The following is a 27,648-nucleotide window of genomic DNA, read 5'->3' on the forward strand; positions in this document are numbered from 1 at the left end:
TTTAAAAAGAAAGTAAAACAAACAGTCATACAAAAGTACCTGCCTTCCCTTAACAATTTTAAGCTTCAGAACAGTTATCAAAATCATATTTAAATTTCTCCCTATAGTAGGTTACATCTTACAATAGCTTAATTCATAATTCTAAGGATAATCAAGTATTTATTCTTTTATGGTATGAGATAAAATATTTTCATATTCAAATCAGAAAATTCTTTATACATTCCTAGTTGAAAGTTTTGTTGTTGTTTCTTTTTTTTTTTTTTAACCACTCATAAAATAAGTATATAATGGAGCACCGTCACGTTTGTAAGTAGCTTAAAAACATACATAAAAATCTGGACCCTGGCAATAAAAACTAAGCAGCTATACAAAATATAACTCTCTATTCCCTACCTCTACCCATTTTTGCTCTTTTATAGTTTGGGGAAAGTTGAAGAAATCTATGTTTGAAAAGGAATTAGAAAGTCCTAACAATAACATAATACAATGACAGAGAATATATCCTTTTGGAGTTCAAGGAATCAAGTCTCAGTTATAACACTTACATATAGGACATTATACTAGTTAAATTTCTATACCTGTTTCATCTATGAATGGAGGAAAAATAGTACCTTCTATACCAAACTTACTGAGAATTTTTGTTTTGAGATATGGTTTTCCTATGTAGGTCAGGCTAGCTTTGAGTTCATGATCTTCCTACTTCAGCCACAAGCAAGAGGGCACTATAGCCTATAACTTATACTCAGAAATTAATTTTTAAATAACTTATACTCAGAAATTAATTTTTAAATAACAAGTTTAGTGATAGGAAGAGAAAATAAGGATCCAATATAAAAAGAAATGGGTGACATGAAGTACTAAACTTAATGCAGTATTGTCAATCAACAGTGATCTTAATCATGCTCTAAACACAGATGGTTTAAAGAAATTAAAAAAATATAATAAATTTATACTTTGTATTCACTGAAATATTGTTAATTAAAATAATCAACCTTTACTCTATGTAATAATCATTATGTATTTAAAAGTCTAACATCTGTAAACTATTACAATGCCTAAAAGAAACCAAAATAATTTGCAGTTTGTATATATGGAGAGTACTCGGAATATCTCATCATCAAGATGTCTAATTTCTTGATCACATATGAGAGTCCATCAAACATCTTATTAGCAATAAAGTACTTTTTTAACAGACACACAGACCAGTGAAATAAAACAGATAACCCAGAAACAAACCCATCAACTAGGCCACCTGATTTTGACAAAGAAGCCAGAAGCATACACTAGAGAAAAGACGGTCACTTTAACAAACAGTGCTGAAGACACTGAATATCTACCTGTAGAACAATCAACGTTGCTTCCCTTCCCCCACCCTTTCCAAAAACTAATGTAAATCACTTAAGATATAGGAATAGGGAAGGACTTTCTGAAAAGGTTTCCAGTAGCTCAAGAAATGAAATCAAGAGCATAGTGGTGGCACATGCCTTTAATCCCAGCACTTGGGAGGCAGAGGCAGGCAGAATTCAGAGTTAGAGGCCAGCCTGGTCTACAGAGTGAGTTCCAGGACAGCCAGAACTCTACAGAGAAAACACTGTCTCGAAATGCGCCCCCCCCCCAAAAAAAAAGAAATGAAACCAAGAGCTGATGAGTAGGACTTCACTGAATTATAAACCTCTGCATGACAAAGCAATCAACAGAGTAAAGAGACTATAAATTGGGAAGAAATTTTTTACTAGCTATACATCCAACAGGAGATTAATGCAAAAAACAAGTATACACAAGCAATAATTTTAATGGCCAAATGAACTGAATAGCCAGCTCTCAAAAGTACAATGGCCAAAGGGTTCCACATCCTTAGCTATTGGGGAAACACAAATGTAAACTTCAATGTGTCTATTTCATCCAGTCAGAATGCTGTAAGCAAGAAAACAATCAACTGAGGCTGGGGAGCATGCACAAGAGGAGAAATCCTTTTTTAATACTGCTAACAATGATACGAATTAGCATATCCACTATGGAAATGGGTATTGAAGATTCCTTAACAGACTGAAAATAGAACTACCATATAACCAAGTTATATCACAAAGGAATCTAAGTCAGCATGCGGCAGACAACCTCAACATTCATGTTTATTTCAGCACTATTTTATTTAAATTTTAAAATCCCATTTACTTTCTATGTGCATGTATGCCTGGGTATGTATGGAGATGTAAGACTACCACAGTGCATGTATAGAGGTTAGAGACCAACTACGGGACTCAATTCTCTCCTTCCACCCTGTGAAACCCAGGGACTGAACTCAGGTTATCAGGCTCAGCTTGGCAGTAAGCACCTTTACCCACAGAGCCATCTCACTGGCTCTATCTCAACACAATTCGCAATAGCCAAATTGAGGAATCAGCCCAGAGGTCCATTGGCATATGAACAGATAAAGAAAATGTGAACATACAATATGGTTTTGCTCACTCATAAAGACAAATGTATGCCTTTCTAGAAAATCAGATGGAACTGGGGATTACCACGTAAAGCAAAATAAGTCAAACTTGGAAAGAAACTATTGCATGCTCTCTCCTGCAGAATCTAGCTTTAAAAATGTAAGATATGAAAGTAGAAGGGGAACTGAGAAAAGTGATCAGCAAGATGGGAAAGGACTGGCAAAACCTGGCAATAGAGTATTGAATATGATCAGAGTGCAAGATATACATGTATGAGAATGTTATAATTAAAACCCACTCCTTTGTATAATGAATATATATTTAAAAAAAACTTGGCTCAGTACCCAAGTCAACCAAATACTACATGGAGTTTACCTGTCTTCATCTTTGTCAAAGAGCTGGTAATACTCTCCGCAGGCATTCCAAAAGGCATTGTCCCGAGATTCGTGCCTTCCTGAAGCTGTAGCTCCATTTTCTGATGTTCCACGACTACGTTCTGTTTCCCTTTGTGTAACTCTTGAGTAAGTTGGAGTTAAGAACATGCAGTCATGGTCTCCATCATAATCGTCACACTTTATTATAGGGTCATCTGAACTACATTCCTCAACTTCCAAAGCCTCTCTCCATCTCTGAACACTTCTTTGTTTAGCCTCATGCCTATTAAAACCAATTTCTTGGTCCACCTGGCTTGAACTTATCACTTTTCTAACTTTGGGCCTTACTACCTGCTCAGGAGAACTTCCATGGTGGTTGGCTCTATCACTAGTATTTTGTTCAATATGGCCTGGAACACAGTCTGCATCTTCAGTTGAATTTTCTGTCTGTCTTCCCTGATCAGTATCATCTTGTCGCCTCTTTCTAACAACGCCATCTTCAGAAGACCTCTGAAATTCCTGCCCATTCTGATGGACAAGCTCAGCATCACCAGTAGAATTTTTCTCTAAAGGTGCTGAATCTAGCTCTTCAAACTCCTCACTTACTTCACCGTTGAGAGAGGGAACTGATGGTGACAGATCAGCGTATACCTCTGGCTCTCCGTTTCCCAGCTCAAAGACTGTACAGCCTGACACCTTCTGACATCTACCACCTTCCACAGCTTCAGGGCCAAGTTGAAGAGAGTCATGCTCATCATGCTTGCTGTCTGGATCATAAGAGTCAGTAGGAACCAACGCAACTCCATTCTGGACACTTGCGACATTACAGACTGCTGGAGTATACTCTGTCTCAGCGCGATTATGAGGATCTGGATTGCTTTCTAAGGTCTCCCTGACTTCCTCACTATGACATACTGTGGCAATGGATGGACTGCTCTCAGTGGTTTGATTCAGTGCTGGACCACAAGTAGAAATTTCTGTTTCACTCTTTTCAACTGTAGGTTCACTTGGTAAAGGATGGACTTGATCCAATGAATTGGAACCTTCATAAAAAAAAGGACAGAAGGACACATTCTGGAGGGATTACTTTAGATAAAATTTTATATAATATCTGTTCCATGGAAATCGCATTATTATCTATTTGACAATACACCAAGCACTTCTATATTCCTTTACTTTGCTGCAGTCAGACTGCTTAGATTATGAACACAGCTCTGCCCCCAGAGAGCCTCTAATTACCCTCTCCCTTGTGTTTCTGTTATAGAGTTTGTTTTTAACTTAAGTGTCAATATCAAATATCTTCTCTATGACAAAAAAAAAAAAGCTTTCTATATACAGTGAGAAACAGGAGCAGCCAGAGAATAACCTGTCTCCAACTGTTCTCATCTATCTCTTAGTTATAAAACTAAAAACAAAAAAAAAGAAACGTGCAGATATAATTTTAATACATGGTAATAGAGCTATGAGAAATGAGATTCTAATCATATTTTGATGTTAATTAAAAACTTACATTTTAGTTTCTAGATATTCATATTTCTATGCCAAAAATGTATTATTATAATACATTTACAATTTAAGTATTAGAGATATAACTGAAAAATAAAGTGAATATACTGATTCATTTTGTCATCCTCTGTTATAATCCTGACCCCTGAAGAAAATCAAATCTATAACTACTTTAAACTTGACTATCTTTATCATTAATTTCACAAAGATATTGAGATTTGCTGTAATAAAATAAACCATAGAAATACCTGAAATTTAGTCTTATAACAGATAATCCTTCCTCTATAAATGACGTAGCTAGCAATTCAGATTTTGACATATAAATGACAAGAAAAATATGCTACTATATCCAGTTTGCTTAGAACCAAAAAAATGAAACCAGAAGACTTTATATAATATACATAACAATGTAACTATTATACAGGATATCTGTATATAACATTTCAAACTACTGAATAGTTAAGGAGGTTTAATTGAGTAACTATTACCAGATATCTTGATGTTTATTTATATTGAACAAAATGATGAAAAAATATGCTAGCTCAGTTATTTAGAGGAAGTTAAAAGAAAAATTAAATATAGTATGAAGGAAAAACACACTCAGTTCACATAAAAAAAGACTTGACCTATGGCCAAGTTTCCATAAGTAAATGGATTTTTAAAAAATTCTCAATAAATATTGAGAACAAAATTCTAAAGTTCCTAGGTCTTGTAATTCAGCAAGGCGTGTGAGTGGAAAAAATAATGTCCAGTTACATTCTGCTGTAAAGGTAAATACAGATGAAATTAAGAAAAAACAAATAAACAAACAACAAAAAGACTTGGGAGAAGAGTTAGCTGGTAGATGTGGCTATGTAATTACCACTATGACAACTAGTTGTATTTTAGTAACTGGTCTTATTGAATCCTCTTCTGTAGTTAATTTATGTTACTACTATTAAATTCAATAAAAATTTCAAAATACAAAAATGTACCGTATTCATAGTGAAAACAATATAAATTTTACAATAAATAACCTTTAAGTGACTACATGTTACATACCTGAGGTGTTTTCCTTTGGAACATCATCTAGTTCCAAGACTTCATAGTCATCACCAGCCCGACCTAAGCTTCTTTCATGCCTGGTCATACATGGCTTAAAACTGACATACGCATGTCTTCTTCCATATCTCCTGCCTGTAATAGTCTGATATCCTCCTGCTGGTTTAGGCCAAGCAGCCTTGTTGGATTCTTGATCCATTACTGAAAGTATAAATTAAATTAAGAGGGCAGCAATAGTAAATGCAGCAATAGTAAACTATGGCAACAAGTTGGGGGGACAAGTGCTTCAACAAATATGCTATTATTCACTAAACTATACACCACTGAACAGGCTTTTGTTTAAATGGTGTGTATGGAAGACAAGGAACAACTAAACAGTTATGTACTGAAGCCTAGGGCAAGAATTCTCTAAAAGGAAATAATCACAGAAGAAGTTAAACACATGCTATTCCATCTTCAAAATTACAAATGGATGTTATATATAAAGCTTAGAACAGACAACAGCATTTAAACAACTTGAATATGAATTCATATTTTACTAAAGAGTATAATATTATACACATATATATTAAACTTGCTTAGTGTGGGTCAAAAATGTGGCCCCGTGTCTGGCTCAGGGCTCCAGCCGCTGTGCAAGGTGGGATGAGGGAAGTCTGACTGCGTGGCAAACCCCACACTGCCACTGGGTGGACATTGGGCTGTGAGAAGCTGCAGGACCCCCGCTACGGGAGTAGGGAAGGTGCAGTCCAGGGTCCCCGTGGACCTGCCAGAATTGGCTCAGGGTCTCCAGACCTGCACAGAGGCTGAGGATGACAGGTTCTAGCTCCTGCCACTGTATGCTGAGGAAGAGCTGAGAACAGAATGTGGGCCTGTGGGCAGACTGGCTCAGGGCCAAAGAATAAGGGCAGGGAGGCCTCCCAGTGGGAGGTTAGGGGAAGACCAGCTCCATTGCTCCAGCACTGCGGATCCCAATGAGAAGAGGCAGTCCATGGTTTTAAGGTGTTTATTAAAGAGAGAGAGAGAGAGAGAGAGAGAGAGAGAGAGAGAGAGAGAGAGAGAGAGAAGAAGAAGAAGAAGAAGAAGAANAGAAGAGAAGAGAAGAGAAGAGAAGAGAAGAGAAGAGAAGAGAAGAGAAGAGAAGAGAAGAGAAGAGAAGAGAAGAGAAGAGAAGAGAAGAGAAGTAGAAGCTGGCATGGCCATGTTGGGGGTGGGAGGAAGACGGAGAGAGGGGGAGTGAAAGGGTAAGGGAGAGAGGCAAGAGAGTAAGAGAACGAGAAGGAGGAGGGGGTAAACAGCCCCTTTTATAGTGGGCTGGGCCGACCTGGCTGTTGCCAGGTATCTTGGGGAGGTGCATACCTGGCCCTTGCCAGATAACTATGGGGGTAGAGTCCAGACAGAATACCAGGAGCTTGGGGGCATTGCTTATGTGACTAATGGCCATACACCTCTCTGTGGGGGGCTGTGGGAGGCTGTAGCTGAGACAGGAGCCAGGGGCCCAAGGGGAGTGGCCAAACACCTGCAGGCCCTCACAGGTGCAAGCCACCACCTACTGGGTCACTGAGGTTCAAGGCCTGTGCTTGACTGGGGACCAGGCTGTCTACATAGCTCACTGCCCCACAGCTTAGTCAATTATTATGAATTGTTACAAAAAAGGAAAAAAGTAATCACTTTCCTCAATAATATAAGGATCAACATCTTTTACTACTATTCTAAAAGAACAGCCTCCAAAATGAAATGTAAGGTAGAAATGAGAGGGTGTTTTATTAAGTTAGAAATTAATCTATTCAAATATTAAATAGCTACGGGTATCTTAAAATGAGTCACTACAAAAGATCATTATCAGAGGGTACCATGTCACATACAATTTCTACCTCCCAAGTGCTGGAATTAAAACTATGACCCACTTTGCATGGTTTCATATATTTAAAGTACCCCAGAAATAAAGAAGGAATCCTGAGCACAGAAGCATAAACATCTCTCTTCCTCACCTGATGGTTCTTTTTCAGTGTACTGTGACATATATGGCAGCGTCTATGATTCCAGTTCAGTAGAATTATGGATGTAATTTGTTTTTTTCTTGTACAGTGAATAAGCTGAGAATAATTCCTATAAAGAAACAATGCATTAAACAAAGTATTAGTAATAAAAGAATAAATAAAAAATGGCAAAACTACTATTAGTGAAGAATACTGACCTTTTATTTACTTTGAAAAGTATAACTTGCTTTAACAAAGCAACAGCAAGCAAGCACCCCAAACAATCACGCTGACAGAACTTGTAAGTAAATAATCAAATACATTACTGAGGACCAACTCGGCAGTAGCTAGTTAGTTTTTGTGTAACTAGATACCAACCTAGACATATTTGGCAAAATGAAACCTCAGTTATGGAATCCTCCAGAATGGACTGGCCTGTGGGCATACTTAGGAACATTTTCTTGACTAATGACTGATGAGAGCACAGCCCACTTTGGCAATGCCACCTCTGAGCAGGAAGTCCTGGACTGCAAACTGAGAAAGCACTCCAATAAGCAGCATTCTACCATGGTCCCCAATTCAGTTCCTGCCTGGGGTCCCTGCCCTGTTTTCCTTCAATGATGGACTGTAACCTGTACTCCAAATAAACCCTTTCCCTCCCCAAGTTGCTGTGGTCATTGTTTTTATCACAGCCAGTGAGATAAACTAAAAGAGTGACTTAACTATATTAGTGTCTAATATGCGACTTTGGCTTTTGTATAAATTCATTTAGCTCTCATTAGCAAAATTCTCGTTAAGCCTAAAAATACAATCTTCACCTTAAAAATGTTTAATGGAAAACTGAAATATTTAAAGTAGACAAATAATGATAACTAAATCAGTAAAGACTACAACTTATCATTCAACAAGTTTTTTAAGTTTAACATTTTTTATTTAAATACTTTTAATATTTAAGTACCAAAACTACCACCAATTTTCTATTATCAACACAAAATTATTAGGTAAGCACTCTATAACTAGGCTATTATGCCTGACTATTGTTACTTACATCAGAGAGCACATATCTACATTCATTCATAAAAATCACATATTGTAGAATATGCCATTTTCTAATGCATCTGGATCAAATCAAAGGCATATATAAAAATCATAATTTTACCATGCTGCCAAACCCCACAGGTTTTCATTACCACTGCTTTTATAAGACTGTCTGACATAACCTGACCTTAGCAATCACTGTGTAGTACATGGCAATCTTTAAAAACCCTCACAGCTTTAAGTTTACATCACAAACTTCTTTGATCCAGTCTTAGAACAGCCTATATTCAAACATGTTCCAAGCACTATTTTCAGAGCTGAGAATATAAGAATTATAAAATGAAAGGATTTATCTGTGAACCTAAGACAATAGTGCTAAGTACAAATAAAATAAGGAATAGATGCATACTATATTCCTTTATCCTAGAATAAAGAACTGTCTTAGGGTTTTACTGCTGTGAACAGACAAGGCAAGTCTTATAAAGGACATTTAATTGGGGCTGGCTTACAGGTTCAGTTTAGTCCACTATCATCAAGGTGGGAGCATGGCAGAACCCAGGCAGGCATGGTACAAGAGAAGCTGAGAGTTTTACATCTTCATCTGAAGGCTGCTAGCAGAATACTGACTTCCAGGCAGCTAGGGTGAGGATCTCAAGCCCATACCCACAGTGACACTCCTACTCCAACAAGGCCACACCTCCCAATAGTGCCACTCCCTGGGCCAAGCATATACAAACCATCACAAGAACAAAGAGTTATTGGAAGGAGGAATTTTATTTCATTGACTCCAAGATCAGAAAAGAGGAGGGAAACACTGGGAAAGAACATTCTAGGTATAAAAAAAAATTATACAATGCAACTCCCCACAGTCTCCCATAGGCTAATGGGAGAAATGTGGGCTTTTACTCTGAGACTGAAAACCAGTCAACAGTCCTGAGCAAAGAGACTTCATCTGACTTCTTTTAACCTGGCTACTTTGTCAAATATCTTAAATGCACAGGGGAGAAAAGGGCCACTGTCAGGAAGCCTGGCTGTAATGTCAACAACAACAACAACAAAAATAACAGAAGATCGGAGTGCTTTAGACTAGGGTAAAAATGAGTAGTGAGAAAGAGGTCTGACATACTGTAAACTAGAGACAACATTATGGATACAAGAAAGAAAAGGCAGCACAGGGTTCATCTTGAAACCTGGGCAGCTAGTGTTTGCCACTAAGTGACAAAGAAAAAGCTGCAAACTTGGACAAAATACCTTCAGTTTAGTTTTGAATGTGTTAAACACAAGAGAGCTACTACACATTAAATTGCGTTAAATCTAAGACTGGACTTAACTAGAGAATTCTGAGCAATTAGTTTAATTTTGAGGTTTTTACAGCACTAAGAGGACAAGCCTCAAATGTGAAGACAAACCAACAGGAGAGTCCAGTGAAGAGAAAGGGACTGACAAGTGTAGATGTGGAGAAGAAAAAATTTCAAGTGTGCTTTTCAGAATACAGTCCAAGAATGAACATCAATATACCCACAAAACCTTCAACCCACAAACTGTCCTGCCTACGAGATAGGCAGAGATAAAGATGGAGCAGAGACTGAGGGAGCAGCCAACCAATGAGTGGCCCAACCTGAGACCCATCCCAAGGGAGAGAGCCAACCCCTGACACTGTTACTGATACTGTCTGCTATGCTTGTATAACTTGTCTCCTGAGAGGCTTCATCCAGCAACGGAAAGAAACAGATCCAGAGATCTGCAGTCAAACATCAGGTGGAGCTCAGGGAATCTGGTGGAAGAGCCAGAGCAGTCAAGGAAACCATAAGACCTAGAGTCAACTAACCTGGGCCATAGGAGCTCACCGAGACTGACCCACCAACCAAAGAGCATGAATGACTGCACCTAGGCTCCCCACACGCTTGTACTATGTGCAGCTTGGTCTTCGTGTGAGTCTCCTAACAACTGGAGTGGGGGCTGTCTGTGACTCTTGCCTGCCATTGGATCCCCTTCCCCTGGCTGGTCTGTCTACTTGGGCCTCATTGGGAGAGGCTGTGCTTAGTCCAGCTACGACTTGCTGTCCCAGGGCAGGGTAGTAACCAAGTGGAGCTTCCCCTTCTCTGAGAAGAGCGTGTGATAAAGTGGGGAGGGATTTGTGAGAATTAGACTGGGGAGGAGGGGGCTATGACCAGGATGTAAAGTGAACAAATTAATGAAAAAAACAAAAAACAAAAAGGTGGAGCTGTGTGAGATTTTTGAGTACGTTGAGAATACTCCAAGAAACCAAGACAAGAGTCTTGTGATCTCCGTTTCTTCAAATGACAGAATTGGTTTTGGACTGTGCTTTTGTGCTCCTCTCAGGTGTAGCAAATAAGAGTGAGTTTACTTCAGATTATTATTACAACTGAATACTGTTATTTGTTCATATGCTTCTATGAAAAAGCATGTTTTGTGGCATTCAGCTTACTCTCCAGGTGTCGCTTACCCTGTGATTGTATACTTTACTCATGTGACTCCTCCTAGCCCAGTTTAAAAATAGTCTGCTGCTTTGAATAAAGAGCATTACATAACTATGAACTTTCAAATTTAATTTTTAGATTAATATGGAAGGATAGGAAATTATTATCCAGCTGATAAGCTATGGCATTTTTATATGAACTGAATTTGTTATTATAAAAACTTTCCAACCATCTGATATTCTGTAGACAGGTACTTTATTGATGGCTCATCTAATGGTATAGGTGGAATTTGTTATCTAGATATTCTTTTTCCTCAGTTCAACACATGAAACTAATAGTTTTGATTCACCTATTGCAGTTAATTCATAAACCCTTAAATATTGTTTCAGGTTCTGCTTATATTGTAGGATATTACCAGTAATATACTTCCCTGGTTTTACTGCAGAGGGAAATAAGCAAGCTGATGAATTAACCTGCACTGTATTTACTTTTCCAGACACAAAAAATAATGGAAAGGGGTTTGCATATGTCATTGCAGATTGATCCACCGAAACATGGATTCCTCTTTGGCCCTCTTAGGCCTCTCTGGCCCCAGCCCATCAGTGATAACTGCAGAGGGTAAGGAGACAGTAAAAGTCACCAGAAAGACAGCAAAACTCCATCGAGCTCAAGGACAAAAGGAGAGTATCGACCATATCAGAAGTCAAGATTGCCTACCTGGAGCCAAGTTAAGGCCCTATGCATCAAGGAAGAGACTATTCTACGACAGGGCCCTATGCCCCCTGAGAATTGTTTCCTGATGCTGCTAGCTGCTTTGACCTGTGCATCTGCAGAGTGCCGCTGAGCACGTGTACTGGTTTGTGTTCCTCACCCTCCTCTGTTTCAATGTTTAGATAGGATGGATCCAGCTCCTGTTATCTTTACTAGTGATTCTGTGTTTATGACTGGACCTTAGGACTGTAATAGACTCATTTACTCATCTGAAGAAGGGACTACACTTAATTTTTACTTGGGATTTTAATCACTTTCTATATGTATAGGACATTATAACATTTATATTCCTATTAAAGGGCAAATATGGCCCTATGTTCTACAAGAGATCAGAAATACTAATCACATGGGTCTCTTTGAAAGGTATTCTCCTAGATCTTTCTTACCAATATAATAAGTAATCAATAGTACTGGACACAGTCAGATCCCTGTCCTTGGCAGCAGAGTACTACATGCAATGCTTTCACTGTTCTGTTATTATTCATTATGTTTGTAATTTGCTTGCTTATAGGATATTCATGCATCAAATGCAATTAGATTTATCTACAACATCTCAAATCCCCTCTCAAAGCCCCCCTCAATAGACTGCATTTTAAAAAAAATAAAGGAACAAGGTCAAGAATAGAAGGAGTCATGTGAGATTTCTGAGTGCCTGTGAGATAACTCCAAGGAACCAAGATAAAGAGGCTAGTGACCTCAGTTTCTTCAAAACAAAGGAACTTTTTCTGAATCATGCTTTTGTGACCTTTCTACATGTACCACATAAAGAATGAATTTATTTCAAATTACTCACTATTAACTGGCTACTGATATTTGTTTATGTGCCTCTATGGAAAAACACGTTTTTGCCATCTACAGCTTGTTCTTGTGGTTGTATACTTTACTCATGTGACTTCTCTTAACCCTCTGAGTATAAACAGTCTACTTCTCTGTATAAAGTTAGCTACTGCATAAGACTTTAGTCAACCTCATTCATTGGCACCATTTTCCCAGGTCCCATCCCCTTTAGAGTGAACATGTGCCAAACAGTAAAATATGATGAGACCTACAACTAGTAGGTGGTAAGAAAGAAGACACTAGAGGTATTGATAAAGCAGCACTGGTGTCTTCCAAACCTTGATAGGAATGTGAATGCAAGAAAAGGAATTAGAAACAACAGGAATCATAAAAAGTACCATGCTTAAAAAAATCTCCCTTTAAAGATACCTTAACTGGATGTGGTACTGAACACCTTTGATCCCAGGCAGATCACTAAGTTGAGACCAACCTAGTCTACACAGCCAATGCCAAAGTCAGCAAGAACTATACAGTTAGACCCTGACTAAAGCAAGCAAGCAAACAACACCAAACCCAAACAAACAAAATTCTTGGAAGCCTTTCAACATCTTGATCTAAATGTGAAGATTCATTACCAATTACTGTTGTGGTATCTTTTGCCTGCACACTGAATCATATTCCCAAATAATTATTTCAGAGAATTTACGGAGAAGGCAAACTTTAATTTTTTTTGCACAATATAAAACAACCTCATTAGTCTAGCACAATTTAGGATAATTAAAAAAAAAACAACCACTTTTGTAAACCTTGAAGGTACTGTTTTCTGAAATTATTTATCACTGAACGGGAAACATGCCAATTTACTACTGCTTCAGTAGGAAAACCACATTTTTCTATGTGAGGTATTTGGGATCCTATCTTAATAAGCTGGTATCTTATAATTCCTAAAGTATGTACTATTTAAATTTTTCCTTCCTAATAACAGGTGTACTATTTTAACTAAGACCTTTATCAGTATCACAAAGATGCCTTTTTCTTTCCTACTTTTCTATATTTGACCAAAATGGATGGATTAATCTTTTGTTTTTAAAACACCTATATTTTCATTCTATAGACAGATTTCAATCACTTTCCTAGTTTTCCTTTACTCTCTATAGCAATTTACAATTATTTTTCCCCTTTTCTTATTTTTAATAACATTTCTTGTATTATATAGATGACAATGTCTCTGTATATACCAATTTTCTCTAATGCCACTAAAATCAACCATCTATGGCAGTTTTATCTGTTTCCATACCCCTTTGGAGTATGAAAACTGGAACAAGGAGAAGGCACACAGTAAAGTTTATAGTAATGGGTCAAGATTAAATTATTAATTTGCCAGTTTGCGGTTTGTTCCTAAAATAAACTGTTAGTGCTTGGTCTGTGAGCTTTTCTAAAGGTGTTTTTCTCCAGGATTAGTATGACTGTATTCTATTTATGATAAATATCCATTTCAAATGCTTTGAGTTTTTTAATACAGTTCTAGTTAAAACTATAAAGAGGGTCAAATCTGAAATCTTGAGCTACCCATTGGTAGCTCAGATATTACTGATTTATTTAAGACATTATGACACTAGTTCCAGAGAAGCTATACAAACTTAAAACTAAATAAACCACAAAGACAAGCATGGGCATAGGACAGAAATGCCTACAGTAAACTTACAATGGCCTGGTTTTATTTTATTTGAATACACTGTGTCTATTATATTAGCTAACTTAAGACTATGATGCGTATTCTTGGTTGTTAACTACATTTGGAATTAGCTAAAATGCAAGTGGCTAGGTACACTTGTGAGGGATTTTTTTTAAAGATTTATTTATTATTATACATAAGTACACTGTAGCTGTCTTCAAATACACCGGAAGAGGGCATCAGATCTCATTATGAGTGGTTGTGAGCCACCATGTGGTTGCTGGGATTTGAACTCAGGACCTTTGGAAGAGCAGTCAGTGCTCTTACCCACTGAGCCATCTCACCAGCCTGGGATTTTTTTTTTTCTCTTAATTAAATCATTGGAAGTGGGAGAACCAATTTTTAATCTGTATCTTCTGAGGTGGGAAGATCCACCTGTAATCTGGGCCACACCTTCTGCTGGCAACCTAGATAAAAGATGGAAGGAGGAGGCTTGCTCTTTTTGCCTGCTTGTTATTGCTCTCGCTGACAAGTCCTTCACTGGCACCAGAGTCTACTTCTTTGGGATTCTGGTACACACTAATGACTAGCTGAGGCACTGAGCCTTGTGGACTGAACAGCTACTGGATTCTTGGGCCTTCTGTTGGTAGACAGCTATTACTGGACTAACTGGACCATTGTCTGTAAGCCATTAATCAATCTCTCTCTCTCTACATATATGTGTGTATGCATATATATGTGTATATATATATATATATATTCATATTCATTAAGTTCTGTTCCTATAGAAAGCCCTGAATGATAAAAATACTATGTATAATATTTAAATTATAAATAAACAAATAATGAAAGGAGTTGAATAAATGAGCTCTTTTCATTGATAGAAATATGGTAACAGAAAGAAGGCTAGGAGTTGGGAATAAATTGAGTCAAACTCAGATGCTCAAACTTGTCTCTAAAGACATGGTAACTGTGACTGTGTGATAGACAAGCTCGGGTAAGAGGAATTATAGTCTTCTTGTGCTCTCTCGGCTCATTCTAGAAGCAGCTGGTGACCCATTAGAAGATCACTCAACTAGCCCAATGCAAAGAGCCACATGATGAAATACTGATCATTCTTTTTCCTGCCAAGAGTCAGGTCTTCTTTCACCTGAGAATAACTTCGAAGTCAAGCCCTCATGACTGACTTTCAGAGAAGCCTTGAAGAAAAACCACTTATAAGTCAGGCTGCTCTTCAGAGACAGTATCTGCTATTTACTGCAGGGCAACACGGGACTAATTATCTTTCTATAGATAGCATCATAAATAATGTAAGAAGTGTTTAGATACTGAATTTTCTATATATCTCATGAAAAAATGCTTTTCATTTGAACAAAAAGATGTAAAAATGGGCGGATCAATATTAAATATACTGTCTTTTGTCTTTTGGCAATTTCAGAATTGTTGATATTTTTACTGAGGTAAAAGCAGTTACTTTTAGAATTAATTTACATGAGGTTTTAGCAGAGAAAGGGTGAAATGAGTTTATAACAATGTTACTTTTTTCACCTGTCTTGAAAATCACTGTAACTTAGCTTACACTGTTATCTCCCTATTTTCAGAAGCTAAGCGCATTATTTTAAGAGATTAATATGTAAAAAATTCTGAAAAATGATCAAAGCTTCCATTTAATGATTTATTATACTGGCTTATTCCTTTCAGCTTATCAATACAGTTAGCTCTTCTATCATCTACCCATAAGCACATATGCTGGTTTATAAAACAACTAAAAATTTGTTCTGGACACCTGTTTTCTAACTAGTAGATACACGATAAAAAAGGACAGAGAGGTAATACCATTCCTGTATCCCATATATCTAATTATGGAAAAACAAGTGTTCTACTTCTAGAACCACTATAGTTGGAAGCTATGCAAGAAGTATTTCAATATATAACTGCCAAGTACCACAAATGAACAACTGTAGAGATGATTAAAAGACTTCACAGGTAGCAATTTAAAAAGTACAACTGCTGGGCTGGAGAGGTGGCTCAGCAGTTAGGACTCTGTGCTGCTGTTCCAGAGGGGCTGAATTCAGTCCCGAGGACCCATGTCAGGCTGTACCATCACTGCCTGTACTTCCAAATACATGTGACAGAGATTCACAAAGACACACACACACACACACACACACACACACACACACGTAATAAAAAAAAGTCCAAGTGATCAAACTCAGAGATTAATCAGAGTTGCAATTCATAGGAACATCAAAAAGCAATCAGCTACTAGGTATATTATTACTGCTGCTAAGCAGAAATGGTTATAGATGTTTAAATACTCTTCTCTAAGAAAAAAATTTTCACCGCTAAAGAGAAACAAACTTAGAATTCATGCAGAAAAAATTACATTATAAACATAACCCAATCACAAAGTATATCATCTTGAGGCCAACTAAAAATCTTCCTAGTTAAAAATTGTTACCTCCAATTCTCATCATTAAAACTCTTCCTCACCAGAGGTTTATAAATTAGTATGTGGTTTAAAAAATATGTATTTTATACACTGTTTAATGTGTGTGTGTGTGTGTGTGTGTATGTATGTATGTATGTATGTCCTATGGCTTAAAGACACCATGCATTTTGCATGGCTCAGTGTCTCCTGGGCTACATCTGACCTGAATGAAAGCATCTTCCATGAAGACTAACTAGCTTCATGCTACCACAAGATACCATGCAAACTTCCAAAGGAGGGAAGCTAACAACAGTTCTACCAGCTCTGACACCTAGGAATCACAGCAACCACCAGCATGGCATAATGACAGGATGACTTTAACCAACAGTAGCCAACAGTTCTCAAATCAGACTTAAGATCTACTCAACAAGAGGGAAACATTCCTGGTACTGAAAACCTAGAGCTAGAAAAATCATGGACCTTGGCAGAGAACTACAACCACCACTTTACTAAACCTGCATAGTCAGTCCCTAAGCACATTCTAAATATTTGTCCTTATACCCACTGTCTTAGTTAGGGTGTTACTGCTATGAACAGACACCATGATAAGGGCAACATTTAATTAGGGCTGGCTTACAAGTTCAGAGGTTAAATCCATTAGCAAGAACATGGCAACATCTTCATCTGAAGGCTGCTAGTGGAAGACTGACTTCAAGGCAGCTAGGGTGAGGGTCTTAAGCCCACGCCCACAGTGACATACCTACTCCAACAAGGCCGCACCTCCTAACAGTGCCACTCTCTGGGCCAAGCATATACAAGCCCACACCCCTCACACCCACAGATGTATAGTCCTCACCCCTCATCAAGAAAATTCTTTGCAATGTTATGAAGACCCATTACAGTAAACTACAACCAATCAAAACGCAGAGTTGTGGAGTCCAGTCCTAATTGATATACCTACAATATAAACTCTTGCACTTATGGCTCAGGCAACATTGTGGGGAAAGGGTGCATTAAGACTTAAAGGTGATTCTAAGAGTTACTTGAATTTTTATTTTAGTTTCACAGTGCAATTCAAAGTCACCTTTGAATATAGTATTTAATAAAAGTCAAGGCTTGATTTTTCTTTTTTTCTTTTAAAGATTTATTTATTTATTATATGTAAGTACACTGTAGCTGTCTTCAGACACTCCAGAAGAGGAGTCAGATCTTGTTACGGATGGTTGTGAGCCACCATGTGGTTGCTGGGATTTGAACTCCGGACCTTCGGAAGAGCAATCGGGTGCTCTTACCCACTGAGCCATCTCACCAGCCCCCATTGATTTTTCTTTTTAATTGATACACAGTTGACACAAGTTATAAAAATCTTGTAAGCTGCCATGTGGATGCTGGGAATTGAACCTGGTCCTTTGGAAGAGCAGCCAGTGCTCTAAATCACTGAGCCATCTCTTTAGCCCTCATTCTACTGTCTTTTTGTCTATGCATGTTCTAATCCAATACTATCTTACTGTAATGTCATAACAAGTTGTGATCCTTAGAGCTACTGGCATTTGAAATAAAAATTCAAAGTCTACTATATCAAAAAAAAAATAATCTGGGGTTTTTGACAGCAAATGTATTTCATTTACTTACCAAGAATGGACAAATGGATATTTTTAACCATCTGGAACCTCCTACTATGTAAACACGAAATAGTTATCCACGCGAGTGTTTTAAATGTTTCTGAATGCCTTTGTAATTTTCAGTATTCACATCTTTTCCACTTTTCCACATTAGATATTAGAAACACTTAGTTATTTATGTATCTGGACAGTCTATATTTTCTCCCTATTCTACATATACCTTTTTTGTTTTTTAAAGGTTAGAGTCTTGTTATGCAGTCCTGTCTAGCCTGTACTTCCTATGTAGACCAGGCTGGCCAGAGCTACACACTTCTGCTGCCAACCACTACTATTCCCAGCTACTCTACATATTCTTTTCTAATTCGGAATTGGTAACTTTTTTTTAGCAACTGTTAGACAAATTCCAAGTAATTTTGGAAACATTAATCCTATAGCTAATCGCCTTACTTTTTAAAAGTCACTTAGTAGTTTGCTAGTAAATATATTTGGGTTTTGTGGTTTCCCAATTTTATTTTATTTGGCAGAGGGTGATAAATAGGGCTCCAATGCAGCATTGAACAGAGAGAAAAGGCAGTGGACAAGATTCAAGTCTTTCATTATGTGAGCCACAGGAATTATTATCACAGTAACAAGGTAAGGGTTTTTCTCTTCTCTTGGTTTGTTAACAGTATTCAACATAAATATTGAATTTTGTGATATGATTCCTTATCTGAAGGTATGAAGGACTTTATTATTCAGCTAGAGCAATGGACTGTTTATAATTTAAAAATTAAAAACTGTATTCTTCATACAAATCTATGCTGGTTATATCTATTTTTAGATTACATTTCATTATTTCTATATCCATGTTGGGGAGAAATAATAACCTATAACTTGTCTACTGTCACATCTAGCTTTCTTACCACAATTATGATAAAAAAATCATAATAGGTGCTGAGATATTTATTTGGTAATTCTTAGGAAAAGATTCTCTAAATATAACATTTTATTTTACTTAAGTGACTTCCCAGTAAAAACATGTAAGCTTGGGATATTCTTTGTGAAAAAGTTTTGAATAAATTCAACTTGTTTTACAAAGCACAACACAGATTTTCTATTTCCTCATGTGAGTTTGGGTAAATTGTGTTTTTCAAGAACTTCAACTTTGTCCAGGTGTGGTTGTGCACGACTCTAATCCCTGTACTAAATCCTAGCACTCTGAGGCAGGGGCAGAGTGCCAACCTGGTCACCATAGCAAGTTCCAGGACAGCCAAAGCTAGATAATACAGAGACAATGTCTCAAGAAACTAAAAAGAATTATGACCTTTCACTAAGTTGAAAATGTTAACAGAATAAAGCTGCTTATAATTTCTTTTGGAAAATTTACTGTCAATAGTGAATTTCCTTTTCTCATCCCTGGTTTTATTAATTTGGTTTTTTTCCTTTTTCCCTTATCAATTTATTGTGATTTTCATTTTTTTAAGGGGCCTTATTAATCTGGCTCTAAAATCTCTGCTTCAGAGATTCCTGATTTTATATTACTTCCATATTTTTAGGGTTTGACTCATCTTTCCTTTAAAAGCCTTGACTATTAGCATTCAACAGTATCTGACTTATATAACTCTATAAACTATAGCATCCCTTCTGTTGTGTTCTCGGTATCCTGACCTATACATTTTTACTTTTCAGATAAAAAGTTTTCTAATTTTCATAGTAACTTTTAAAATATTTTTATATTCTTTTAGAATCTCATATACAGGTATTTAAGGTGTTTTGATCATTTCCACTCCTACTCCAACTCTTGTCAGAATCACCAATTCCTCCCAGAACCACCCACGTTCCTCCAACTGCGTGTCATTAAAAACAAGCAAACAAAAAACACTGATTTCAGTAAGTTTCATCAGCATGTACATGGGTATAGGGTCATCCACTCCAGCATGTAAACCTAGCTGGGACTCATGCCTGGAAAAAACAAAACAAACAAAACCAACCCCAACCACCACCACCCAGTCTCTCCCTTCCCCAGCAGCCATCAATTGTTAGTATCTCCTCAGGCAGGAGTGGATCTCAGAAACACCTCCGGCATCCACCCAGGAATCTTAATTAGTCTGATCTTGTGCTGTGGTCTGGTACCGACAACCATAGCTCAATCTGCGCTCATGCCTTAACGCCACTAGACTAGTTGTTTTTTTTCCTTTTGTATTGTGCAGCACTACAACAACAAACCCTTCTAATCAAAGAACATAAAAATATCTTAGCTTTGGGTGAGAAAGTAGATGGCAGGGAAAAAGAAGGGTGACTTGCCTAAAAATTCAGTTGTAAGCTCAACTCCATCTAGCTCAGTAGCTGCAATTCATACAATCTGCTGAATCCTCAAATCACAAGCTGAGAACACTGCTAGTCTGAGGACAGTAACCCAAGCACCTCACATAGACAGGTGAAATTTCCTCTCCAGTGAAAGAAAGTCACTTTCTTTTCTTTCAACCAGGTCAGAATTTCCACATATAAAATTTCACCCCCAGACATACGAGAGACTACCTGAGGAATAAAGGTAGCAAGTACTAACAGAATGGAAGAGAAAGCAAACACTTAAATAAAGCTAAATAGTATTCAGAAAGAAAAAAACCAGAACTTTAAAAGCTAGAACGCACAAGTAAAAAAAGTTCAGAAATAGTTGAAAAGAAAATCAACACAATAGAAGCCAGACAGTAAGAAAATATTCAGGATATAATACATAGAAATACATAAGGAACAGAGGCATAAAGAAAAGAAGAGGCATTGAATGTGGAATAAGAAAACGGAAATAAAATATAAACAATATTCTAAAATAGAACATATGAATGTTAATAATCCAGAGTCAACTGAGAGTCAAAGACGAAAGTGAATTCTCACCCTCACATAGCCTAAGACTCTCAAAGCAGGATAAATAGAAATAATTCCCATATCTAGTGCAGTGAAAACTACCGAAAATCCAGAGTGAAGGCCACAAAGAGGTTGGAGGTTTTCAGGAGTAGAGTTTGGTTCATAGCACACTCATCAGCCAGATCGCAACCACCTGTAACACCAGGGGATCTGATCCTCTAGGCTGACATTTGACTTATCTTTTAAAGTGATCTTCTATATCACTGAAGAAATTCAGACAAGGTTAGAGAGATGACTCCGTAGATAATAGCACTTGCTACCAGGCCTGGCAACCTGAATTCAATTCCTAGAACCAACATGGTAGTAGAAGAAAACCAACTCCCCCAGTTCATCCTCTGACCTCCAAAGAGGAACTAGGGAGGGGCTCACAGTGCCTGGCCCACAGAAATTAATAAAAATTTCTACCATGCATTCAAGGGAGATACTTAAATCACTCTCCAAAAAGCACAAAATAATTTAATATAGTTTCAAAAACATGTAGCTGACTTTATGAGCGCAGAACAATCGGGAGCTGAGTCAGGGGTAAGAGTGGGTGGATTTGGGGGGAGGGGGTACCGTTGTCCAGCACTTGGGAGGTAAAGTCAGAAAGATCAAGAGTTCAAGGCTGTATTAGACTCTGCCTCAAATAAACTTTTTTTTAAGTTAAAAAATGTTTTTAAAAAATCAACAACCAAAATTACCAAAATGAAAAATTACAGACCTGCTATAGCAATAAAGATGCAAAGAAATTTAAACAAGATAACAAGCCAAATAATTATAGCAAATGCTATAAAGTAAGCTCTTCCAAAAGTCATTATTAGATATGATGAATTACATGTTTGCTGTCATCTTTGTTGAAAATAAAGAACTCACTCTGGGGGAAAAAATTGACTTTCAATAAGAAAATTAAAAATTAAAATCAATTGCTCAAGACAAGATACAACAAAGGTATACTGAATGGTGAAATTACTGTATTTTTTAAAGTACCAGATCTCCATTCTAATTAATAGTATATAAAGTTCTAGTTTTCTGGTCCTAATACTTACACAGTTAAAATTCAATTATCTCTTACAGAACAGAAATGAACTTAGTATGATGAATTGTACCATTGGCTGTCATCTCTGTTGGAAACAGAGAAAACACTCAGGGAAAAAAACTGACTTTAAGAAACTAAATTTCTCAATGCAAAGTTTACTACTCAAGAAGCTACAACAAAATTGCATTGAAGGGTAAAAATGCTGTTTTTTAAAGCAACCTATCTCCATTTCTAATTAACAGTATACAAAGTTCTAGTTGAAAGGTTAGGTGTCAACTCAGGTAACTTTTTCTCTTGGGCTTCATCTTATGTATCCATGTGTGTCTTCAAGGGACCTGGAGCTCACTGATAGGGTAGAGTAAGTAGATGGCTAGCCAACTCTGGGTGGTCATCTGCCTCTGCTCTGTTTTTACCCTTCAGTGCTAGAATCACAGGCACATGGCCACATTAGGTTATTTTTGATGTGGGTGTTAGGGATTGGAGCTCAGGCCTCCTGCTTGAGGAACAAGCACTTTTTACTACACTAAGCCATCTTCCCCAGTGCCAAACAAAGTGATGATGCTTAAAGAGAGCTCAGTTCACATTCTTGATTTCAAGACTTATTACAAAGTAAATGCCACGATAATATAGTATTTTCAAAATTTCAGGCACAGAGATCAAGGGGACAGTCCAGAAGCACATTACATTTGTGGTATTACTATACTAACTTTTAACTAAATAAGAAAAGCAATGTTCTCGACAAATGGAACTAGAATGACATAGCCAATGGATAAGAAAACAATCCTTAAAACTTTTCTCACATCATAAAACAAAAATGTAACTCAGAATATGTAATGCATCTTGATGTAAAAACAAAAACTACTAAATATATAGCCAAAAATATGAGGAAACTTGTACAACTTTGCAATTGGTAAAGAATCCTCAGAGCACAGAAGCACAGGTAAAAGAAAGGGAAAAAAAAAAAAAAAAAAAAAAGAAGAAGCTCTTGGAACAACAAAATGAACTAACCAGCACCCTCAGAGCTCGTGTCTCTAGCTGAATATGTAGCAGAAGATGGCCTAATCAGCCATCATTGAGAAGAGAGGCCCCTTGGTCTTGCAAACTTTATATGACCCAGAATAGGGGAACACCAGGGCCAAGAAGGGGGAGTGGGTGGGTAGGGGAGCTGGGGGGGGGGTATAGGGGACATTTGGGGATAGCATTTGAAATGTAAATGAAGTAAATACCTAATAAAAATTGAAAAAAACGAACAAAAAAAGAAGCTCATTAGCCAAATTAATTCCAATTAAAAGCTCTTTTAAAGGAATTATTTGTGTTGCCACATGAGTGAAGGTACCTGTGGAGTCAGAAGACAACATTAGATCCCATGGAGATAGAGTTATAGGCATTTATGAGCAGGCCAATGGGGGTACTGAGAACTGAAACTGGGTCCTCTGGAAGAGCAGCAAGTGCTCTTACCTGCAGAGCCATCTCTTCAGCTCCTCCTCTTGTTTGTAGTTTGGAAATAAAGAAAACATAAAAACCTTCATATTGAAATGTGTGTTTCATGTCTGTCAGTGTAGCCGTATAAACAACATATTTAAAAAGCTTTAAAATTCATTAGGATAAGCTGAGTTTTAAAATGGCTGAAAGCCCTGAAGGAAGCATTTACAAATGAAGACACAGACAAGCTTATCAGCATCATGAGTCATTCAGTAAATACAAGTTAAAATTCACTGCATCCCAAGAATGATCCTAGAAGTCAGAAGCCTGAGGCAAGAGTAAGAGTTCAAGGCTAGCTTGGACTACATAGTTTGAGTTCATTACAGCCTCAGCTACAAAACAGATTTCTTTTCAAAATGACCAAGATAATAAACACGTGAACAACAAAAATAAAAACCAGTGTGATACTACTATACATATACTAGAAGGGTGTAAGGATGTGGATAAGGCAAACTGTTGTCACTGGCAGACAAGAAACATGGGGCAATGATTAAACATCCATTTTCTATATAAGTCAATAAATACAACATCTAGAGATTTTCCAGGTTAAAAAAATGTTTTAATTCACATAAGAACTCAGAATAATGTTCACAGCACCTTTATTAATAGCAACCCCAAATCAGCAATAACCTAAATACATTGATTAAATGACTAAAACAGTAGTAAACCAACTATCATGAACTACTTCACAAAAAACAGAAGCTAGTTTAACACACACACACACACACACACACACACAAATGGTCTTCAAAAGCATGATGCTGGGAAATAGCAGATACAAAAGAAATAATTACATTTATATGAAATAGTAGACCAAGGGAAAACAATGTATAATGTGAGAAAGGTTGGTTTCCTGGGGCTCAGGGTCAAAGTCTGGTTGACCTCAATAGAATAGAAGTTTTCAGTGAAAATACTATCTCTGATTGTGTTATATATTATATGTATATATATGCACACATATATATGTATGTATATATGACATAAAAGTATACTTTTATGAAAACACAATGAGATGTACATCTTAAGTAAGTACATTTCATTAATTCTAATTTACTCTCTAATTTTAAAAAGCTAACTTTTTGAAAAGATAATCTCTTTTAAGGAACTAGGATATAAGAACCACTAGTAACACCCAAATGGAACAATATATATAGTTGAAAAGATGTCAAAAATATAAAAAAAAGAAAAGAAAAAAAACCTTACCCTCTACTACTTTTTTATAAATATTAAGAATGACAGCAAGAGGAGCCAGAGAGGCAGCAGGTAGGTAAGGGTGCTTGCCACAAAGCCTGACACTATACAATCCAGAAGCCCATGACAGAAGACCCAACTCCCATACGTTGTCCTTTCATCTCCATAAGCATGCTGTAACAACACACATGTGTGCACATATACACCGTTAAATGTTTTCAAAAATAAAAACAATAACATTATCTGGGCAAGCTAAAAATAGAAGGGCATATTTTAACTTAATATTGACTATTCGGAAGCTTTGTGAAAAATCATATTTAATGCTAACCTCAGAAGTATTTACCTTAAAGAAAAAAGTAACATATTTTAATTATTAGCCTTAGTATTAGTAGCATTAGCCCTACTATTCAACAATATGTAGCACCTAATGGGCAATGCAATGAACAGAATGCTATAAAAACTGGAAAGGAAATCAAAAAAATACTTTCAGGTAATTGTCAAGTAAATACAAATATTAGCTCCATGAAAAATGGGGGGGGGGAGGGGAATCAAAAGCTTGTTTTATTGCCAGAGACAGGAAAACAAAGTTACCTTAAAGTTTTCATCTACTACAGCAATATAACCATAAAGGAGCTGGGAATATTGAAAAGGAATATCATATATATTATATATGTTTTATATATATATATATATATATATATATATATATATACACACACACACATATATGGGATAACTAAAGCTTTAATATAAAGCAAGATATGAATAAAATAGTGAGAACAATTTGGGGAGGGCTTAAGACTGTAAAACAGTTCTAAGAATTTATATGTAATCTTATTCAAAATAGGGTTTTAAAATTTTAACTCACAAGTGGTCTGAAGATCACCTAGAAGAAACACTCAGGAAATAGTAAAAATATCTTTAAAAAGAGTAATAATGAGGGTTAGATGGCTATCAGATTTAAATGCTCATACCCTTTACTTCTGCAACTGTACTTCTGTGGATCTGTGCCCCAGAAATGATCACACAGTTTTTTCCCCTTATTAAAACAATGTCTGAGTCTTGGGATAGAAGCAAATATACTAGAAGGGAAAGTGGGAGTTGCTCTTTTTACATTAGTCTTCCACACCGTGAAATGTTCTAAAATAAAGAATTTAGAACTTACAATTCAGCATCAATCAACAGATGAGTTAGTTACCTTTAGTATAAAGCGTAACTTTCAACTGAAATCACTTAAACGGGTTTCAGTAGGACTATTTAATTAAAGTCCTTCAAATTAAAGAAATAGGATATACCCTTAGAAAAAGTATTAGGGAGGCCTACATAAAACAGGAGTCTATATCCAAGATATATAATTAGAAGAAACAAGCTTTACACGAATGTGCTCAGTATAACCCTCACTCCATCCCTGAAGGAAACAAGTCTGCAAGTGTATGTGTCTTTCAAGACACATTTGTGAAAGCACTTGGAAAGATGACCACCAAACCAAAATAATGGTGGGGCACTGAAGGATGAAAATATTCACATATTAGTATTTACTTAATACTTCTCTCTTTAAACTGCTGAATTTTACACCGAGGGTGCATGTCTGCAATAGAAGAATAAAATTATTTCATATAAAAAGACATGAAATCCAGAAGACAATCACAAACATGTTACGTTTATTTCTGTTCTTTTTTACGTTCGTGTACACACTCATCAAATGACCTGTTAAGTCTTCAGCAATGACTGCCATCTTAAAAGAAATATGAGCAAGTATTTCGTGATTAAAAAATAGAGTAAGGCCTCTTAAAAAAAAAAAAAGAATCGTATACTTGACAGAACGAGGAGCCTCAAAGCAGTTGTCTATGTAGACATACAATTTTTTTGTTTGTTTTATTTTATTTTAATGCCTGATGAGGAGGGCAACCTCCCGGTTCTTCATCCATCAGAAGCTGTTTACCTTTTCTTCAACTTGGTCTGGGCAGCTTTCAACTCACCATTTTGAATGTGCGCAAAAACAAAACAAAAAAAAGATTAACCTGGAGGCATCTTGGGGTGGGGGTGGGGGTGCGGATGGGGGCGGGGAGGGGAGCCCTGAAGGTGCCTCTGCCCAGCGTGCTCAGGCCTAACGCTGGCCGAGAAGAAGGCGCTAGGCCACTGGCACTGCCTGACAGGGTGCCTGGGCCTCGGTGACAATCGGGGAGGACGCAAATCCGGGAGGCAAGGGCGGAAGGCGTGCCGTGCCGTGCCGGGCAGGGGCCCCGCAGGCCTAGTGCGCCACGGTCCTCCGCGGCGGGCCCGAGGGTGGGCGGCACTGACGGGCTGCGAGGGGCAAGGTGCCGGGTCCTTGACCAGGGCACCAAGGACGGCAGACAGCCGGCGGGAGCGAGCGGGCGGCGGGCGCGGCGGCTCGGGCTAGAGAGCGGCCCCGGGCGGGATGGCCGGAGGCCTCTCAATCGCCAACCCCACCCACCATGGCCGGCCGGCCGCGACTCGGCTCGTTCCTCGGGGACGGCCCCCGAAGCCGAGGCGCCAGGGTTAGCGGCTCCCTCACCCAGATCCCCTCTGACAGAATCAGCCAGAATGGAGAGAGAGAGAGAGAGAGAAAAAAAAAAAAATGTCCCCCTCACCGAGATGTGCAGCGGCTCCAGAGCGAGAACAGCGCTCGATCCTCCACCCGCCACCACCGCCTTCTTCTCCGCCTCCGACTCCTCCCCCGCCGAACGCGCAGCGGCTGCAGCGGCGGCGGCGGGCGGCGGCGGAAGCAGAGGCGGTGGCGGCGGCGGCGGCGGCAGCGGCGCGTCCCGCCCCTTGCGCCGCGAAGGAGGCGGAGGAAGGGAAGCGCTCTAGCCCCGCCCTCCGAAGGCGCAGCCAATAGACTTCACGGCCTTCTGCAGGGGGAAAAGCACGCATCCAATCGCAACCCGAGAAGGAGGCTCACGTCATGGTTGGACGTGGCAGAAAAAGGGAAAATAACGGGGGCCGTCTCT

General features: G+C 37.9%; 1 protein-coding gene across 2 annotated transcripts in view; it reads right to left on the bottom strand.

The window, feature by feature from the left end:
• The window catches only part of Pja2 (praja ring finger ubiquitin ligase 2), a 52,009-nt gene extending 24,569 nt beyond the window's left edge, over positions 1-27,440 (bottom strand). For both annotated transcript variants that reach the window (XM_021217835.2, XM_021217834.2), the window contains exons 1-4: positions 27,289-27,440; positions 7,345-7,462; positions 5,357-5,557; positions 2,811-3,852 (exon numbers count right to left, since the gene is read on the bottom strand). In XM_021217835.2, the coding sequence (XP_021073494.1) occupies positions 2,811-3,852; positions 5,357-5,557; positions 7,345-7,375 (1,274 nt within the window). In that variant the 5' untranslated portion in view covers positions 7,376-7,462; positions 27,289-27,440. The remainder of the gene's footprint in view (positions 1-2,810; positions 3,853-5,356; positions 5,558-7,344; positions 7,463-27,288) is intronic.
• Positions 27,441-27,648: the final 208 nt, after the last annotated feature.

The sequence above is a fragment of the Mus pahari genome, chromosome 18 (genome assembly GCF_900095145.1).
Source record: "Mus pahari chromosome 18, PAHARI_EIJ_v1.1, whole genome shotgun sequence".
Taxonomy (NCBI): domain Eukaryota; kingdom Metazoa; phylum Chordata; class Mammalia; order Rodentia; family Muridae; genus Mus; species Mus pahari.